General features: G+C 27.4%; 1 protein-coding gene across 2 annotated transcripts in view; it reads left to right on the top strand.

Moving 5' to 3' along the window:
- Positions 1–22,844, top strand: part of LOC112685181 — a 53,100-nt gene that overhangs the window by 1,555 nt on the left and 28,701 nt on the right. The window contains exon 2 of one of the 2 annotated variants that reach the window (XM_025556982.1): positions 2,640–2,756. In XM_025556982.1, the coding sequence (XP_025412767.1) occupies positions 2,640–2,756 (117 nt within the window). Of the gene's footprint in view, positions 1–2,639; positions 2,757–15,725; positions 16,231–22,844 lie in introns of those variants that run through there. The other variant, XM_025556983.1, reaches the window with a different exon arrangement.

The raw sequence follows: 22,844 nt of genomic DNA, 5'->3' as shown, positions 1-22,844 counted from the left end.
GCATGTGCACACACACACATGCACGCACACATACACATTTACGCACGCGCACGCTCGCACTCACGCACGCGCACTCGCTTTCGGCTTTACGTTCGTTCCCCTTCTTCCTCGCTGCCCAACACTGACTTCCCAACGATGCACACACGCGCACACACACATACACTGTACAGCCCTTCAGAATAATAATAATACGGCACACAGTGTTTTTTTTTTGTCAGCGACTGAATTTCGAGGCTAAATTGTTTAGTTTTAGATACTTTACTTCATATTTGTTTACCTTTTTTTCTTTATATTTATTTTCGAAGTTCCACTGCACAATATCAATGTATGCGTGTTCAAATACCTGTTCCTATGTATTTATTTTTACGTAAAATACTATACCAACCTGTGGTGGTGTTTATAATCTTACGGTGTTTAATTCGCGTTTCTTTCATGTTCGTTCTAATTGTCTTCTGAACCTACAGCTTTGATTATGAACCACAAAATTCGGATTGATGTATTATATATTTTAAAGATAGTAAAATTTACCATGAAAGTATATCGAATTATTCGTTAACAATTAACTAATTAAGTCCGAATTTATATCATCTGTTCTATTTTTAATTTCAAAATATTTTGTAATTTTAGTTGGCAAATTGAGAATAGGAATTAGGTTTCTTTAAAATATTGATAACATTTTTAGAACTATGATGTAGTGTACTTCGTCTTGTGAAATAATATCCTTTTAGAAAATTGTTTCTACAGAATTGAAACGAGAGAACGAACGATAAAAAATATATGAGTTAGTAAAACTGAGTATGCATTTTAGATGGTATAAAACTAATTGTTTTTTCGATTTCTCGACTATTATTTTTTGAATTAATATTATTGTGTTTAGCTAATTTAAAATTAAATCTTCTATATTTCTTAGAGTATTGTATCAATATAGAACTGTACAATCATCTATAACAGTAACTATTAATTTATGAAAATAATCCTTGAATTAATCAGATATATTATTTAAAACTTTTATGTTTCACATAATAAAATATGTCATGTCATCATCATGATTCGTGAAACAAATGTTATTAAATATGCGAAAAATATATCTTATAGGCTCCTGAATTTATCTGTATATATATTTATTCATATAGCTAATAATATTGGTAGAATAGCTTTAATCGTAAGTTCATTATTTTCTTAGTTTGATATTTGATGTACCGAATATTATGGTAAACCTCTGGCTAAACATTAGAATAAAATTAATTCATGAAATGTTAATTTTTAATTTCCAAGGAAATACATGTTAGCTATTTTTACCAATTTGAATATAGTTGATTGAAAATCTTAACTTTGATTGACCATCATAGGTTTATTAAATTGTAATTCTATTCATTTTGAAATAGTAATATATTATAATAATTTTAAATAGTTTACTATTGTTTATTACACCCACTGATATAACCAATATTAAATAATCCTTTCTCTTATATCTGGGATAAATTATTTATTGCATCATAATTTTTAACTTGTACTCCTGTATTATTTTATTTATGTTTCTTTTAATAACCATAGCCCAAAGGTATATACATTTATTATAAACTACTTATCATTATTATCTATATTCATTTTTTTGATGTTTAAATATTATTTAATACAATGAACTGTATGCAATTATTATTTAATTTTTATTGTGTTAAAATTGATTTATGGTAGTTTAAATTTTAAAGTTGCTATAATAAAAAAATTTTATTTCATAATAATTTTTACTTAAAAAACAATATTGTGTGTCATAAATTATCTCGTAAATGATATATAAAAGTTAAATTAGTCAAATTTATTTCGAACTATTTTAGAAGTATTAGTTTTCATTAGTTATATAATTGATGGTAATGTTTTAAATTAAATATAAAAATAATTAGTATTAAAGTTTTGAATAAATTATTGAAATATCTGAGAAAATCTAATATTTAGTAATGTTAATACGTATGACTAATTTTTGAAACTTTTCTACGTGTTAAATAAAATACTTACAAATATATTACTGAAGCGTAAAAAAATAAATGCAACTAATGATTTTAATGCTTTTATAATTTTAAAATTATTTCAGAAGAAAATATTATATTTAGATATCTACCTACCTATAATTTTCTATTATGATCGAAAATTATATTATATGAAAAATATTAACTATTAAATTATTAAAATATAAATTAATGAGGTTTTATGTAATAATTATGAGTCCAGTGCATAAAGTGTCGAATCACGCTGTAATTTACTAATTTAAATAGCTCTAATCAACGTAAGCATAGGAAGTACCTTATATATTTAACAGATTACGGTGTTGGTAAATTAACGTAACTGTAAAAGCGTTAAAATCTTCCATGAGTTTTCAGTAAGGGTTATGTTAGGTTAGATGGTGGACCGACCCGCTATCTTTGAAGGGCGTAATACACTACAAACTCCGCTACTGCTACCTTCTACTGTTTATAATAACAACTGTTACTTATACTGAGTATGTTTTTTTAAAACATGTATTTCTCAGGATATATTACGAGCATTAGAATACGTCTTGAAATAATATCGTACTTTAAAAACAAAATCAAAACTTTTTGGATGTTTATTTTTAATTTTTTCTTTCAATGTGTTCTTATATATAGCTTCGCCAGCCAATGCAACGGATCAACTGATGACCCATAGCGCATTCAAAATACGGACAGGACAAGTCGGTACTCCGATAATTCAAAGCGGCGGTAGCGTACAGTCCGACCCTAACCGTGAGTTTATGCACATGTTTTTATATTTTTTTTATTCGTGTTAAAATTGCATTTTCTAACTTCTGCTGCAGCAGATTGTACCAATGATCTCGTTTCTCTGGCAATTTAATCTTGGCGTACAACGAACAAATGAATGTTTCAATAATTATCATCACTTAGCGACCGGCATACATAGATATATAGTACATATAGGTTAGATCTATATAGATACGATGCGGGCGCAAAACGTCGCGTTCGAGAGTATGTGTACGTAGGGTGTGGTCCATATGATGTACCCACGTCATGAGTCATACTTGTGCGGGCACAAAAACACACACATAAATACAATCACGTCGTATACACGTCTCGCTAACTCTTTCATCCCCTCCGTCTAGTGTATACGATCATTATATTATGTGTGACCACGGCCGAAATATTTTGTTTGATATAAAATGTATATCCCTCGTCCCTCCTGTGTATGAATATATATGTATACACACACACATATGTATTTAATATGCATACGATACTCTCACACTCACGCCGCTGTGTAATAACATATAACGTCGTGCGTTGTTGTTATTATTATGCAACTCTTATATTTCTCTGGTCGGGACAGGTGAAGTGGTCATTAGTTTTGCGCTGAGGCCGAACCGCCGTCGCGTAATGTTTGTGCGTATAAATTATAATCCCTCGGCGTGTCCATCACTTAACCCTCGTCTTCTTCCTTCCTCCAAGTCTTCTATCCAAGTCGCCTCTCGTACTTCTTACTAGGAGTGACAACGGCTGCGGGCGAGTGCGACCAAATGCATTAGTTTTTAATCAAACGTAATTAGAGTGATTATACAATCCTACGTTCCGCAGTTGTTTTGCATTATCGGTTTATTTTATGTATGCATAGCGTTTCGATATGCGTTTTTTGAGAGGTCTCTGTTTGTCCGTTAAACGCTAATATATAATGTAGGCATGAGTTAACCGCGTGCATGTATAATAATAAATAAAATGTAATAAATTTAAGATAACCCTGGTGAGGCAAAACCTGTATACAACCATGTGTATCGGCCGGGGATTACACATGCTCTGTTATTCTTCTTCCTCTGGTTCGGCCATTGTACAGGTAAAATAGGTCCATCATCTTGGATTTATGGCATATTTTTACGAGATTTTAGCAGCGTACTAAAACATAATGCGATTTATTCAGTACTAGCCGAGCACTCCTTTGTGAATAAGAAGAATATTAGAAATATATGTTTTTTCTGCTTAACCCCACTAACTAATATGTTACTATTGTGTTGGCATTCTTAAAATGTTGGTTGTATTAATATATTATGTGTTCCATTTTATAAGTACCTACTGAATTGTATATATTCAATAGAATGATTCAACTGATTATAGTTAACATAATACAATTTAGTCGAAATATACGTTTCATAAATGGTCTATATAAATTAAAGTCGTTAGAGTTGTGTAATAAATAAATAAGTTTAAAATGTAAGATAGTATTTTATAAAGATTTAGATCCAACAAACTATAATTCTTGTTTAATTATTTGTGCTATTTACGAAAGGCATATTTTACCAGTATTTTTTTTTGCAATTTTAATATGTTTAATAACTTTAAAATATGTTTTTTAACATATGTTAAAAAAATTAAATGCAATATAAATATGTATGTAATATATAAATTAAATTTTATAATTTACTATACATCAACCCTCCTATAAATTGGTCCCAGAGGACAATAGTTGTATAAAAATTAAATATATATATATATATGGAGGGGGATAGCGTTCCCATCTGGCTAAAGTCTTTGTCCTGCCTATATAGTTATAGTCTATATACTCACATATAATACTTTAGAACATAGTTATAATAAACTGAATAACTTGAATTTTTTAACTGTGTTAAAAGTTTGAAATAATCGTTTTCAGTGTTTTTACTCAAATTAATTATCTTCAATTTTGTGGAGATTCTTCAGAAAAGTTATAAAAATTTAAACTTTTCCCTTTGATTTATTGGACAATATATTTTATGTAATATAATAATAATAATGCAATGGTTAATTCTCGTAAACTAACATATAAATAAATAAATAGTTAAAATATAGAAATAAATAAATAAATAAAAGCTTAGCCTAGAGTATTATATATTTGTAAAGTATGACCGCTTTCGAATTAAAAATTCATTGTTAGTTTTATGTAAAACGACAAATTTTTCTTTATATAACTTATTCATTCCATTTATTTTTTCGTATCTAGTCGCAATTTCATTGACTTTGTATATACCTGACGATGAATTTTTAATTCGAAACCGGTCGTGCTTTACAATTATAATAATATTCTAGGCTAAGCATTATTTATTTATTTATATTTTATATATTAATTTAAAATTTTTTCATTTATATTTTTTATTAGTTTTCTTAATTTTTATAAAACTACAGAACACTTGTATTTTTGGTCGATCTATGTTTTATATACAGTTTGCCCTCCGTACCGGAGCCGTGAGGTTGTTGTGGTATAATACATCGTTCATGTTAACATTCCTTTTCTGACTTTAATCTAATTCAAATATGTAAAGGTCGTCCGTATGAGCAGACAAACAATCGAATCTTCGTTATCGGGCAAACAAATGACCTAAACCCTAAAGGAAACAAAAAAAAACCCTCATCAACAATATTTTCTGAGATATTATCTAACATTCTAACGTATCTCAGCACTATGTAAACAGGTTTTGGTGTTCAAAAAACAAAAATGTTTTTTGAAGGATAAGTTACTTATTTTAGAGTTACACGATAACTCTTTATTTTCCGTTCATAATATTACATTTTTTATAAAAAAATTAAAATATAATTGTTGCATCAAATGTAAATCTAAAGATTTAATCAAATAAAAATAAAAATAATAATTTAAATAATTAGTCATTGAAAAATTTGTTATGAGCTAAAAAAGATATCATTATGAGTATAATTAATTAGATTGTATACATCAGGGGTGACCAACTTTTATAGACTTGTGATCGACTTCTGAGTTTTTCTGGGTTCTCACGATTGACCAAAAATAAAAAAAATTCACTGAGCAAAAAAATATTTCATACACATGCATGTAACACTTCCTTTATTTCTTCTATTTATAATATTAATAAGTTAATAAATAATAATTACATTATTTTTACAATTTTCCATAACCGTATTTTAATATATTTTTATCAAATTATACGAATGCGATAAATACGGAATATTCATTGGATTACGTATATTTACCTACATACCTACGCGATTTTAGTGTATAATTTCATTTTTCTTAGTTATTTATTATTATACATTATAACTGTATATTTCCTTTATTAACTGTTATTAATCTAATTTTTATATTTGTGGGTTGAACAGAAATATAAAAAATACCCCTCGTATATAATATAATAAATTTAAATACTTAATCGTAATTACAAATAACAGGTATGAGAATTAAATGTATATATGCATTTATTAAATTGTTAAATTTATAAAAAATATATTAACCAATATAACTAATATATCAACTAATAGTTTTGATAACTTACTTGAAAAAATATTATCCTTACTTTATTCCATTTAAACACCATACAATTTAACTCTTAATCTACTAATAAGGTTTAAAGTATAGGTTAGGAATGTTCGATGATTATTATCTCATTTACACCTGCGGGTCTTTAGAAAATATACAGTGTAAATGTAATATTTGAATTAAATACATTTTTACTTACGTTCCAATTTATTATAATAATTAATTTTAAATTTTAAAGATATTAATATTTAATTAATAAAATTCAACTGTTTAGAAAAGATTTATATAAATCTCGTAGCCTATTGGCCCGTTAATAATAATATATTATCACAATGTAAAATAACATAATATTCAGATTTGATTAATGAACATGAATAACATTTTTCTAATACACATTTAATTTTTACATTATTTTCATTTTGATTGTAATCTTAATAAAATAATACACATATCGCAAACCTAGACCAGAACTGTAATAACTCATAAAGTGGATTTTTTTAATTAATTATATAATTCAGTTCTACAAACGAAGTTATATGAATTAGCAAAATAGTTTTAAATTAATCTTGATTACTTTCAAAATGATAGCGCTTTAATTTTTGTAGAATGACTGATTGATGATCACCACCAAAAAAACCATTGCAAAAAAAGTTGGTTTTTGAGTTGTCACAGTTTTGATTTAAATGTGCGATATTGAACTAACATATTTATTGAATTAAATATTAATTTTAAATGAAATCATTTTTAAACATTATATTTTATCGATTTATATGTACAAAAAGTCTAAAAAGTCAGAATATTCCTAAATCGTAGTATGTATCACATATTATAATGCCCCTTTATGATTAAAGTTTAATTAACAATTTATTTCATATATATTTCAATATTTCATTCCAAATATTGGGTTTCTAAATTATAGTTATAAATTATAGTTATAGATATAATTATAGATATTATCAAATTTTCAGTAAATCATATTTAATCCAATTTCAATAAAAAAAACCTAATTATATTAATTTTGTAAACTCAAATTTAAACACATTCATTATTTACAAAATATCTTGAATATTAAGTTTTATTTCTACGGTACACCTATATTATGTAGATTTTAATTGATTATACAAAATGTTCTGTTTCTAACAGTTTATTGGATTTACGTGTCTGTATATTGTAATAACAACCGTATGTTGGTATAGCTATAGTATAAACAGTTACTTAACTGTTCCGTAAATATGTATAATATGATGTAGCGTGATGAAATCAAGAAAGGAACCTTAATTTTCGAATAGTGTAGTGAATTATTTTGTTTTTAATTTCTGATCGAATTCATTAAATTGAACACTTAGGTGTACATAATGAAGTCGTAGAATATAAAAATATTAAAAAAAGAATAATGTATTAGCTATGGAGATGAAACAAGTAGCTTAGCCGTAGGCTGTAATTTAGCCAGTTATTATGCTATACACTGCGCCCACCCCCGCTGATTTCTTGCTGCGGCTTAGTAATTTACGACACACACACTCACACACACACGCGTATATATATATATGTTCATTTTTTTCATCCGAAGTAATTTCCTATGGTGATAGAGTTAAGGTCTGCTGTCGTCCTCGTCATCTTCATTTAATATATTTATATATATTAATGTAAATGTGTGTGCGAGTGTATATTGTGTACATATTTTTATGATGTGTTCCAAAGATCTTGCGCGGTTTTAATAACATGGTCTTTTTTTTTTCATTACTTATATGTTATTAAAGAAATTTACTTTTATGACATTTTGTGCGATCAATAAAAAAGAAAAAACGTAATTAGTAATTAAGGTTCATTTATGTTTAAAGACTTTTACTCTTATTATAGTTTATTGATGTTTACCGATAGTAATATATTTTGATATTCTAATATGAAGTGACTTAAAAGTAATTTTGGAAATAAGCTATGATTAAGTTTAAATATACAAAATTAAGCATTAATTTAACTGAGTGTATTTAGAAAATTTTAGTCTTTTTGTCATGGTTGAAAAATATAAAACGGTATAGCATATTTAATTATATATATTTTATACTGATTAAAAATAAAATCTCTTATAAAAAATATACATTTAATTTAAATTAAAAAGGAATATAAATTATAAATAGACAATTGTGGTGTTATTAATCATTTATAATTAAAATCTTATCGCGACCGTATTTATAGTAAATTTATTGTATTCGTGATATTTATAATACATTTTATAATTTTGACAACATTTAAATTTTACTGTAGAATATGAATACAATATTACATAATACTCTGTGTCTGTAGCAGCATTATTTTATTATTTTATATTTAGATGAGTTATTTGAAAGAATGAGAAAAGAAAATTGCAAATAAAAAGATTTTTTTATAATTTATTTAACATTTGTACATTTTTAACAACCTAATATATTTTTACTACGTATAAAAATTAAAAATCTAACTTAATATCTGAAACAAGAATTTTTAAAATTTTTAACAGTAAATTTCAAAAACAAAAAACGTTTTATACACGGGGTACCTATATATGTGTGATATATAAAATGTTCTGTACACATATATTATCAACCATGATTTATATTTAGTAATTTCCATGTATTTTATGTGTTTTAAATGTACAATTGTAAAATAAATGGTGTTATACTTGGACGGGTGAGTGATATTGTTGTATTGGTCTTATAAACTTGAAACCAATGTACCATTGCTCCCGAAAAAACAATTCTTAGTAAAAGTCGTCAGATGATTTAGTTTATATTTCTGAAGGTAGTTGATATAGTTGTTTACCAATTTTCTTAATAAGCAAGTGAATTTTTAATCAACAATTTTAAGTGCCTATAATTAGTATAGATTTCATTCGAAAATTGTATAATAATATGTCTACTCTTTATAGTTTAATACTAGGTGTTGTCTTCTTTAAAACATGATCTTGGTTGAAGTTTTTTGTAATTTTTTCTCTGTTTTTTTCTATTATTCGGAAAATTATTGGGAAATTAAAAAAATGGCCCATTTTAAGAATCAACTAGATGCAATTTACTATTAGAAACTTCCTATGGTTGTGATGATAATTTATAAAATTTGTTAAAATTCATTAATTTACCAATGAATATATTATGTGCTTATTCTATGTAATTTTGTTTAATTCGTATGTTCTAAGATTACAAGTTGATTTAATGCACACATAAAATTTTATAAATAATAGCTATTATTGTTTCTTATCTCGGCCGATCAATTTCATTATGTTGTTTTTAACATGTTCAATCAGGGAAATAAATGCATTTTAGCCCTCAATAATAGAACTTTTATTTTATAATTTAAATTTTTGCCCATATCATAAATCAGTATATTGAGTTAACTTATTTCCCACGGTATGTCTGTAACGTATCTGCGGGTGCTTCACAAAATATTGTATTAAACATAATACACACACATATATATATACATTAGTGTTATGTAGTTGTAGGAAATTGACATTAATAAGAGCAAATTTATATTAAACAATAAATAAATAATTTAATTTTGAATTTTAATTATTATTAAAAAATAAATTAGACCCCATTATATAACTAAACTAATGTATTATAATTTATTCCTATGACTTCTTCATACTCCTTTAATTTAATAGAGATATGAGATTGATGGATAAACGAATGACATTTTTCATATATATTCTAATAATAATAATATTAATATATACTTTTTTGTTTACAAAGAAATTTAACTTTTTGTTAGTTCTGTTAAAATATTTTGGACCCTCTTTTATGAATTGAATCAAAAAAAGCAAAGGAGTATGAAATTTTAAGTTTCATTGTTACGGGTTTGTATGTTCTATTCAGAACCACTTAGACTATTAATTTCTTAAAAATGTTATGATTTATTCTAGGCTTTTTGGAAATAGTATTATTTAAATGATTAATTGTATTATATATTTTATTGAAAACTGTTTTATCTTTATTAATTATTTATATATTTATACGTTATAACTCATTAAAAAGAAATTAAAAAAATATCTTAGATACCAAAGATAAAAATAAAACAAAAATTAAATATATATATATATATTAATTTTATTCTTAAGAAACCAAATTAGTAGTTTAGCCACTACATTTTTTTTTGATTCTGAGTGAAATGAGAAATACAATAAATTAATTAATTAATAACAATACATAGTAATTATCAATTGTGATATGCAGAACATTTTTTAATAGTTTTTAATTTCAAACATTGTTTTTTACATTATTGAAATAAATTCAACCGAACCAACATCAAGGCATTGTTGTAATCCAAGATATGGTTAAAATATAGGGGGAGAATTGATGGAGTCGTCCCTTTTACAATAAGGGTCCAGTGGTTGATAAATGGCCTCAGGTGCACTTCAAAAGCTGCTATGCACCCTACAAATGGTTTTTATTAAAGTAATTAAAGGTGTTCCATTTGAAAATGTTATGTATGTAAGATAAAAATAGATTACTATTTTTTAGTTGTACTTAAATAGAATATATTTTTGATAAAATTATTAAAAAAAAATCGATGTTAATAACTAATTATTTTATTGGTTAGGCAAATACTTCACTTTTGTTTAAAATGTATAAATATTAACAAAAGCGTGTTATCTTAACGAATCTTGAATTATAGAATTTTGTATTGTAAAAACGGCAAGACGTAGTTATAATAGTAGTCCATATTGTTTGATAAATAAGAATAATTTAGTAGTACAATGAAATTAAGTTTTATTTTATTATAAAAACTTACTAGCAACTACTTAGTTCCCCTTCTGGGTACATTTTTTATTATTCCTGTGTTATTGCGATAGCATTAAATTAATGCATGGATGGTTATATTCCGAGTTTTATAATATAAGAATAAAAAAAATTCTGTACCATTCATTACATTTTTCATTGATTTATATTCGCATTTATGTTAAATAGATCAATCTTACATTGACGATATTTAGTTTTATATATGGCTTTTATTTATAATTTTAAACATTTTCGTTGTAGAAAAGGGCGTATTTGTACCACCATTATTAATATTATTAAATAATTTATTTGGTATATGATTTAAAATTATAACAACATAGAATAAAAGTGTTAAATTTATAAAAAATAAAATTTAACCCTTTTGACTCAAGTCACAAAAAATAAATAATAAACATGATCCATATGGCTAAATAGTTTTTGTAATATTTTATGGAAAAACATGAAAACGGATTAAATAAATCACATTGTACTTGATCATGGAAATGATGCACATCATATTGTCACTAGTTTAATCTCATAATCTTCTCGGCGAAATACATGCCCATAGTGGCTTGTGGGAAAATACAATAAATCTGAATTGGATATTACTTGTTTGAGACAAAATAAAATTTGTATATGATTATATTGAATGCTCTTTTACGCAAAATGCACGTGTATATTATTTTTATAGTCATTTAAATTTAAAGACAACTAAAACTTTTAATAGTTTATATAGTCATGACATGGTACCTATTGTATAATTATTTTTATAAATGTTTCTAGATTTTAAAGTTTTGCATATTATCGCGTAAAGACAAACTGGAAACAAGTTTTTTTCTTTCGGTCTTATTATGTTGTATAATGTACCATATACTCAGCGGTATCCCTTTATCAAATACCGTTGGTCTTAAAATAATCTCAAATATTGAATACTTTTTATTTTCATTTATGATTATAATTATAGGTGTGCGCACGAATGTGGCTTATAGGGCTATAGCCACACCTGAGACTTTTTTTTAGGTAGATAGGTACTAAGTACTTAGGTAAAAAGGGCTAACAATTTTTTTTTTTGGAAAATCGAAATTTTTTTATCAATTTTATTAAATTGCTGGGACTGGCGTTCATTGATAATCATATTGTATTACATAAGTTTTTCTAATAAATTTTATTTCTGCTGATGTTTTGTATATCTATTTTTTTTTAAAGCGGGGTTTTATAAGGGGGTAGTGATCAAAAAAAAAAAATTAAAAGCCACACCGGAAACAGGAATCTGCGCACGCATATGATTATAATTTATCTTTACTATAAATTATAATATAAGTTAGATAAAGCAACTCAATTTCGAATTAACAAAATACAATAAACATGAAACAAATTCGACAGTTATCACCATTCATTTTAAACAAATAATCCAAGAAAAATTCTTTAACTTCTTACAAATTTATACCGACGCATCTAAATCAACACATGGAACCGGCTTTGCAATCATCCAAGATGAAACCAAGATTTTACACAAACTTCCTCCGGAAAGCAGTATATTCTCAGCTGAAAACTACGCTATCTATGAAGCATTTAAAATAATTAATTAACTATTTCAAATAACAACATATTAATTATTAGCGACTCACTTAGGGCTCTCCTGGCACTCCAAAATCCTTTAAACTCATCAAAAAATAATTATGGTATGGCAAAACTATTGGGATTTTATACCAGTGTCAAATAAATTAAAAGAGATTTAAAAAAACATTAAAAATTGGCAAATTACTCAAAACATAAAAGACGACAGGAAGTCTTCAGAGTAAGAATTGGACATACATTCTTAACTCACTCACACTTAATTAGTAAAGGTCCAACACCCATATGCAACAAATGTCAAGTAGACGTAATCATGGAAAACACATTATCCAAGACTACCTAGATTTTTAAAACATTCGAAACATCCTATCAGTTTCAGACAACTTAGAAGAAGCTCTTAATGAAGACAACACTATAAACATTTTAAATTTCATTAACGAAATAAATATTGTAAATAATCCCCTGATATATATAATTGTAATAACTTTTACCTTGTAAATTTAAATTCTACTAAAATGTAATCTTCACAAAGGTTCTTCTAACCTTCGATGTTGAAGCCTTCTTTTTCTTTTCGATAAAAAAAAAAATAAATAAATAAAAAAAATTATAATTTACAACAATCAGAAGGTAGAAAAAAATGCTTGAAAACATATTTCTAACTATATTATTATATTATTATATTGACATTTATTTCATTCAATAATATTGAACGGGATAGCGTTGTTTGATACAATTTATCGAACAAATTTTTAAATCGGTTGCAGAGATATAGTTAAAAGACAACATATACTGCAAATTTTTTGAAATTAATAATTATAAAGCATAAATTTGTCATAAAAATAGTTTCATAAATACTTAAGTATAAAATGATGTATTGTAGATAATAGATATATCTTATTAAAACAAGCAAACTATTATCGAAATCGAATAATAATTTTGTATTTTCATCTGATAATTGTATAAAGTTATTTGAATAAATTAATATATTACTCTTGATTTTATTGGTAATATATGATGCTGTGAAATACATATAATAGGAATTTTACTGCAGCCTGGTAAATTAAAATCTTACTGTTATATTGAGTCAGCTTTAATTAAAGATGATAATGTACACTTGACTTAGATATTCCCGTTCAAAATATAGTTTCTGTTGAGTTATCGAAAATGTAATTCTGGAATTTCCCAGAGTCCTAAATTTTAATATATTATTAGATATTCTCAATATGTATAAGTCGTTAACACTTAACATCTGAGAAGAATTTGTTGTTGATTTATATATTTACTAATTAATACAAATATTTTGATAATCACTTAAATTGGTAGTTTTATAAATGTCATTCTTAAATTTTTACATTTTTATTATATTCAATTAATATAGAAGTTTAGATAGATGTTTTTATAAAAATAAATAACAGTATTAAGAATATTAAATTTTTTTTATTAAAGTTATTGGAGTTATAGATAATTACAAAAAGAAAAGCAATTGACACATTTTAAATATATATAAATGGCTGAATTTAATTATACCATGGATTAGGAAGTATTTTTATTATTTTTATTAAAGTATATTAAATTGATAACTAATAAAAACTTATTGTGGTAGAATATTGATAATTATTATAAAAAAAATATGTTTTCATAGTGTTTTTATATTTGATTGTTGAATTATAGCATATGTTTTGATAATTTGTTAGAACCACGTTTATACAAATAATTCCTTGAAGACATCATTCAAATATGGTTGAAAAAGTTTTTTATAGGTATTATATACATTTTTATTATTGTGTTAAATATACTATAATACAACATATTATGTTACTCACCTTTATAATAGTAATCATTAAACAGTAATCGGTAATTGGTTTGTAAAATGACACATTTATGTATACCAGCGGTTAATAAACTGCGTTCCTCAAAGCTCTTTGGGCTCCCCAATCATTTCTCTAGGGCTCCGTTCGTTTAACCATAAAAAATGTGATAATATAACACTTATTGATTGTCGATAAGACTCCGTCAACATAAATATAATTCACCGATACATATACAAACAATATTAAAATCTTGATAAGAAAATATAAGTTTTTAATTTTAGATAATATCAATGATTATAAATACTATATTTATACTACTATTTATAATCAATGATAATAGGCATTCCCATTCCAGTTATTACCCGGTCAAGTATATTGTATATAAATATAATATTAAATATACATTATCTCATTTTGATTTTCCTCCTATATACGTATCTTGTGTGATACGCTTTATAGAACACGGGCGAATAAAAAAAAAATTAAATATTTCTTGGGGCTGCGCGAGAAGATATTGCTTAAAAAAAGGCTCCGTGGCTGAACAATTTTTGGGAATCGCTAATGTGTACTATAATTATAATTATAACAGTAGTAATTTAATAGTGTCTTGGCGGTCAATCCTGCCGTACGATTAATTAATAACAATTTTATTTACGCGTTTGTTATTGATAATATTTATCTTTAAAATAGACGTACACGTTTATCAAGAACTTATGGTAAAATTGTCTCGTAGACTGTAATAATTTACATGTAGTCTTCGAAATACCACGTATAAACCTTAACGTTTTCGGATGGTTGTAAAAACTATGAAAATGACCGCGAAAAAAACCATGCGCTTAGAAAAAATTGGCGAAAGTGTTTTCTTCCGATCAAGGTAAACATTTTATATTTCCGTTCGACGCGAACGGACAGTTCCCGGTGGCGCGACGATTATAATCCCGGCCGTTAAGTGATTTCATAAAAGGCAAGTCGTTCGTGAGTGTGCATATGGGGGGGGGAGAGTTTTACGACCGTGGCGTGCTTTGTAGAGAGAGGAACCAGCCGTTGATAAAGAAAAATGAAAAGAAAGAGCGAAAGAGAAAGAGAGAGAGAGAGAGAGAGAGAGAGAGAGAAGAATATTTTAAAGTGGCATTTTAATACATTTTTCGCTCCACGTGGGTAAGAACATCGGGTGACGACGTGTGGTGCAGTCGTACGTGTACGAGCGCACACTGTATTCAACACACACACGCGCGCGCGCGTGCGCGCACGGCATAAACACGGCGACGACGACGACGACGACGACGGCTGTAGTAATGCAATGCGTGGTGTACCGTATCAACGCGCCGCGTGCGTGCGCACGGAATACGAAGGCGGTTGCGCGCTGAGAACCCCTGCGCGCTAGGGTTGTCCGCCCGAAGCGATCCGAGGGGCCCTGCCGTCCGTCCGCCGGCGGTAAACAGTTGGCCCCGCGCGTACGTTTTTTCCCAGCGCCTCCGCGGACGTCAGTGCGCGTTCGGCAACGAATGCGCGGCGTAGTGCTTCCCACAGCGGCCGTCGTCGAGTCACGTTCACAACAATCAACAACAACAACAACAACGTTCAGCGACAATATTCGGAATCGTGCGCATTTTGAATATTTTTCTTCTTCTCGCGACCGTGTGCCGCACGTGCGCATTCGCCTCCTTTCGTCCGTGCTGCGTATCCAACACGGCTGTTCGCGGCGTAGGCATACGGTTACTCACGAGAGAGTGAGTGTTTCGACCAACGTTTCTTACCGATACACAGCGTCTCGCGTGGTGACGGACATCCGAACAAAACTGTTACGCTTCCAACAGGTTTTCTTTTTTAAATATTTATTGCTATTATATTGTTATAATGTTATTGTTTTCATCATCGTTGTTATTGTATACTACCTCCGTCCGGTTACCGATTACCACGTTATTACCGCGGCGCGCGTGTACTATTTATTATACTGCGCAACGTTGGCTCCAATATATTGTGCGAGTGTATGCGTGTTGATATAATAATATACCGAGGGCGTTTCGCACACGTTACGTACACGGATTGTCCCGACGCGGAAACTAAACGAGTGTGTCCCGATTGTGTGTCGTCATTATCTGTGTCAACGAACACTATCGTTTTACTATTTTATTCGTACGCATTATTATTGAAAAAAAAAAAATAATAATAATAATAATACGAAAACTGTTTCTGGCGTAAACGTTCAACAGTATTATAATTACATGTAGGCACGTATGTAGGTACGTACTCCGGTATTGAGTACCGTTGAACACACACACACACACACACACACACATACCATTGTAATATCGTCTTGATTTATAGGCTTTTGAGTTGTTGCTGGTTATTTTTTTTTAACGGTATACGGTGTTTATTTTTCTAAGTGTTCACGTCGAAAGGTTTCTTTTTAGTACGCGTAGTGCGTTTACCGTGTAAATGGGTATGTCGCTGAAGTATTATTAAAAAAAACGAATTTTGACGTATTCCATGTGCACTCGTTAAATAGGTATTTACGTCTAAATGTTTTATCACTTGTTTATCTCGTTCAAAAGAATTACCGTTTTAAATTTTGTAATTTATTACTTATATTCATTTAACGAACGACTAAAATTTATTTTCTTTTTACATTACAATTTATTAATTTTAACTATCTCTTATTTGGAAAAAAGCACTTGGATTTTATTTACCAAACAAGAAAATCGGAAAATAATAATATTACCGTTATAAGTAATTATAATAAATAAATATATTAATTTTTTTTTTTATAGAATTATTTTATTTATATTGCATTAGTATATTTTAATCTTAATGAACTGCAATAAAACACAATTTTATTTATTATTATTTTTTAAATCAGTTGGTAGAGATTATAATTATTACATTTGATAACAAACTGCTATCGTCAATTTAACATACGAATTAATATTTTAATTGTGCATAGATGCATATTATAAATTTGTTCATTTTTTTGTTGCTTTATTTTTTAACTTTTATTTTACCCGGAATCGGAATTAAATTTACAGTAAGTATGTTCGTTTTTTAAACTAAAATAATTAGATATTCTGTTGTACGTGTCTTTTTGATTACACACACACATAGTCTGGTGGATTATGTATAATAGTAAAATCATAATCAATTCGACGAATAAGTAATATTATTATTTTAAGTAAAATAATTTTATTTATGGAAAAGATATTGTAATTAAAAGAATAGAAAAGATATTGGTAATTAATAACTAATTGTATTGTTTTATTTATACGTCCATAAATTTATAAACTAAACCTACTAAATACTTAGGTTAATTATTATTATTTATTTAATTTTAATTTATAGCAAATATATAGAATGTTTAGGTAAAATTAAACGTAATTAATACATTTATTTTTTTCTCACCATAATCTTAACTAACTCATTTTTCGGGAGTATAAGTTTGCTAGAATTAATATTAATTATGCCTAATGCACAAACATTTTAAGTTGAGAGGTCATCTTCTGAGGATACCTATTTGCTAATCAAACGAAAAACTTCGAAACGCAGTAATGAGTACTTTTTATATTAAATTATTTGCGTATGTTAACTATGGATAATTTATATCTATTCAAACTATAGTTTTATCATTGGCATATTGACTTTCACACTGTAATTTGCTACTGTACATTTGAAAATAAAAATATGATTATTCATAAATAGTTACAACTATTTCGACTTAATATTGTTAATTATATACTGTTATCATTAAACTCAGTACGACCAAAAAATTAATCATATCCTTAGATAGTTATTATATGTATCAAATAATTTTCTTCACAAACTCAAATTGAAATATATTCAAATTTTTATAAATAAATGATGTATATTATTTTAATAACAGTTGTAAATATTAAAAATGACTAATGAATTAATTAATAACAATTTGAACTTGTTGTTTAAATATTCTGTTGACAAAAACTTATTTGACTTTACTTTTAAAAATACAGTACATTAAATAATTTTTAATCTATAGGTATTAATTATAAATTGATATATATATGTTTGGTTTATCAGTATAAACCAGCATTGTTTTTTAAAATAATCTCATAGATATATCTATATAACTATCCACTTACATGAGCAACTCTTTTTGTGCATTAGGAATGATAAACAGATAAGGCATTTAATAGATATCCTGAAAAATATAAATTTTTGTAAATTTGCCTATTCATTTAAAATATTTGGTGATGAATTATACCAATTCCATCTTCATATGGATTTTTTGTATATTTTGCTTATTTCATTATATATATAGTAGTATTCACAATTAAATACAATTAAACTAATTTACTATTATATATAGATATAGCTTACACGAGTTATACATATTACTCAGTTTATTATTTTTTTTATAATAACTTTTCACGGCCATTTTGTAATAAGTGTATTATTTTAATAACATAATCAGTGACCATTGTGAAATGAAATATATAGACATTCTGCAGATGTGTACTATAGTACAATATATGGTTTACGAGAGGTTATTTATTTAGAATTTTAAATTTTGTCTTACTGAAAGTAGGGTAAAAATATTTAAGGTCTATTACATTCACCCTTTATGCATTATGCGCACTATTTTTTTTATTTTTCTCTCGAGGTAAATTCGATTTTATTTTTCGATTATAATAGTTCCAAGTTCCAACGGATATATTTTCATAAAAATATGTTTAAATGTCATATGTACGTTTTTAGTTTTATTATGTAAAGATTTTATTCGCCTGAAGATATATCAGGAATGATAAAATATTTAACAGGAAAAAAAAACTATGCATGCTATTACTTGGTTCTTTGAGAGGAAAGGGCGATAAAATAATAAAGTTAAAGATGTGCTAGAATATTCCATTTAGATCGCCCACTGCAGTCAAGACTCAAGACACTCATAAGACAGTTTTTATATATTTGAGTGATAGTAATTTATTTTTTGAAATTGAATAATAAAATCTTGCCGATGATGAATATTTTCTTATATTTTCATTTTTATTATTCGAACTTTTTTAGTGTTCATTGAAAACTTCTTGTATTTGGTTAAAAGTAAATACATCAAATACATTTATATGAACGTTTACTTTCTAAAGCCTTAATAATTATTGTTGGCATGTTGCATATAAATTGTATTGGTATATTCAAGCTCGGATTAGGATAATTTTGGGCCCGGGGTCAAACGATTTTAGACGCCAATATTAATAAGTAATAACTAAATAGGGTAAGTATATGTTTTATAATCAATAACAGTTCATAGCTATATCCTAAACAGTGCTCGAATTGGAAAAAATTAAGTAGAGGAGTTCAGTCCTACGATTTAAAAAACTGTTGTATTCCATGTGCGCGATTATTTGAGGATAACCCGTTTGGGCGCAGTATAAGAAATTTACCTGAAAATTGTTAGCACGTTTGGGCGCATATATGAAAACAGCTTAGAGCACAATAGGTACTGTAACTAGTAATCGAAAGTCTTGTTTAATCGAGTTGGTTTCTTAAAATACAAAGTTGCAAATATTTGTTGAAACATTACACCGAGGATACAGATACTTGGGTTTGACTTCAACATTTTTGGCTGAAGTTTTTTATTGTCTAATGAGGTTGAATTTGGTGTTGTTGAGCTTATGTCTATAGCGCCACCCAATGTGACAGAATTCACTGATTATATAATTGATAATTATATATCTGAAGATTTACAATTTCTACCTATTATTTGGGCCAAAGAACCAAAAACATAATCAAGAACAACTAATGGACCGGAATATTTCCATTCAAATTATAACCAACAATTTTATTATAAGCAACATCCAAATCATTAACATTTTATAAACGTATTGATTGAAATTCAAACAGAGACCAATTTAAAAATAAACAGCATAGAAAAAAAATAACTATTAAATTAAAAAAAGAAAATTAAAAAAAATAAACATTTGTTCAAAAATGTTGAGAAATTTAAATTTAATTAGATTAAATTAGGACATATAAATAAAAAAAATCTCAAAATATTTTTGGAAGTCTATTGAGCCAACCTCCTCGCGGTGTCTTCTGGGTAACTATAATAGGCTCAGATTTTGTACAAAATGTTAATATATGCAAAGAAATAAATGCGCTCAAACGTACTATTATATAGGGAAATATTACGTCCAAACGTTTTATAGATTTACGCCCTAAAGTGTTCTGTTTTAGGTAAATGCGCCCAAACGTATTTCCCCCGATTATTTAACATAGACCCTCTGAGGGCTTCGCCTGCCCCACACCACCCTCTATCAACCTTATATTGAACACTACTTTTCAGCTACACAAATATTTAAATTCCAAATATTAATAACAAACAATTCAATGAATAAAGTATATACCAAATTTTATCTGTATATACCAGACATTACTATTTATATTTTTCCTGAAATGACGGCGCCGTCGTTTATCATAACCACCATATAATTTTTTATTATGAAAATATAATTTTTCGTGTACCTATGTACCATATATAACGAATATGTGAGAGGTAGTATTGGTGTAGCGTCGGTAGTGAACAAGATGAGCGAAAATAGACTGAGATGGTTTGGGCATTTCATGAGGTGAGTGGGAACAAATGCAGTTAGATTTGTTATGAAAATGGACGTCGGAGGGAAAAGAAAAAGAGGAAGACTAAAAATGAGATGGTTGGATACAATTGAGCATGATCTGAGGGCAGTTGGTGTATGCGTAGGAGATGTAGAAAATCGAGACGAGTGAAGGTTTAGGACAAGGGTGGTCTACTCCTAATAGTTGGGAGAAAGGTGAAAAAGAATAAGAAGAATTATTTTGATTTAAAATAATGTATTTTCAAAATAAAAATAAACAGAATATTATATCAGCGTAAATTTTAAGTATCTGAGCTTGATAAAAAGTTGGAGTGATTAATGAATATGGTTTTGATAAATTTATTATGTAAATGTCATGTATTTTTAGTTTATAACATTAGAAGTTTTCTTTTTTATATTGATAAAAATGTGTTGAATCAACACAAACATAATAACTACCAAATTTCAATTTTAAATGGCAACTGTCGAAATAATTTAAAATACGTAATTAAATGTATGTATAAAAATATATTTGTATATAATTAATTTATTACACGTTGCATTTGTAATAGCAAAGGTATTAAATGTTCTTATCAACGTCTTACGATGATTTTTAATTTCAGTTGAGAATTATTTTTATTATATTATATTTCTATTATTTCTATATAAGATTTTATTTTTAAATTTTGAACATGGTATTTTTTTATTGAAATATTTATTATACAGTTCATTTTTATTCCTATTTGAAATAATATTGAAATTTAGAAACCACAGAAAAATATGCAATGTTGATTGCGTTTTTTTCTCAACACAAGGTTATTTATTTTGAACAGCAACAATATCAATTGTATAAGGGAAATAAAATAGAATACTTAGAATTATTTTAAAATCGTAACATAATACAAATTACGACCGAGAAGCAAAGCAAACTATTGTTCTTATAAACGTCGTAGTCGTTTTTATATTAGGCGTATTGAGATAAGAACAAAATATATAAAATGTTAGTTATGTAGAGTAATCAGTCCATAGGCGCAATGGCGGTAGTAATGCATTCTAGTGTCATCTCGGTCCGGTCCGCATTTTTGGAATGTGGTTTTCTTCTTTTATTTCGTTTTCGTTGGAATAACTCACCTCCGCACCGATACAATAAGATAACAACAAAATCATTATTATCATTTTTGATTTATTGTTACGGTTTCGTGATTAATACGCGCCATTAAGACGTCTCGATCATTTTTTTTTTTTTAATTCTGATACCACTATCTGGTCAAGTGAAAAAAGGAGACAGAAATTAAATTTCGATTAACTCCTTGTCGCAGGATTGAATACGATTTTGTGCATGTACGTTGTACACACATCATAAGAAGACGGCGCTGCGTCCGTTCGTCGTTCCGCCTGCTGTTAAGCGGATTATATACCGGTGTCCACAGCGGCAGTCAGTGGTGCCAATAGCGCAGACGTTAACGAACACGCGTTCGTTCTTCTGCTCTTTCCTTTACTATTCTTGTTTTCGTTGAAATTGTTCATCATAATATACCACATCGAATACCATATTATTATGATTATAATTATTATCTTCGTGTCGTATACACTGCAAATTATACAAAATATATTTCATTATTGTGATTGTCATATTGCAATTTGTCTGTAACGATTTTCTTCTTTTTTCGGAAGTATATTTATTTTTCTTTGAACCACTGCTGTTTGTTTTTCGAAATGACATTTTTGCATAAATATACAGTTTACATGACTGCGTGGCTAAATATTTTCATTTATCAATTCGCTAAAACGTGAAATCTAACTAAATATATTAACATTTCAGTTTGGACGAATATTTTTCTTTGACTTTAATGTTA

Source organism: Sipha flava, unplaced genomic scaffold, assembly GCF_003268045.1.
Source record: "Sipha flava isolate LNK unplaced genomic scaffold, YSA_version1 268_pilon_pilon, whole genome shotgun sequence".
Classification (NCBI taxonomy): domain Eukaryota; kingdom Metazoa; phylum Arthropoda; class Insecta; order Hemiptera; family Aphididae; genus Sipha; species Sipha flava.
Note: the sequence above shows the minus strand (reverse complement) of the source record. Positions and strands in the feature narration are given on the sequence as shown.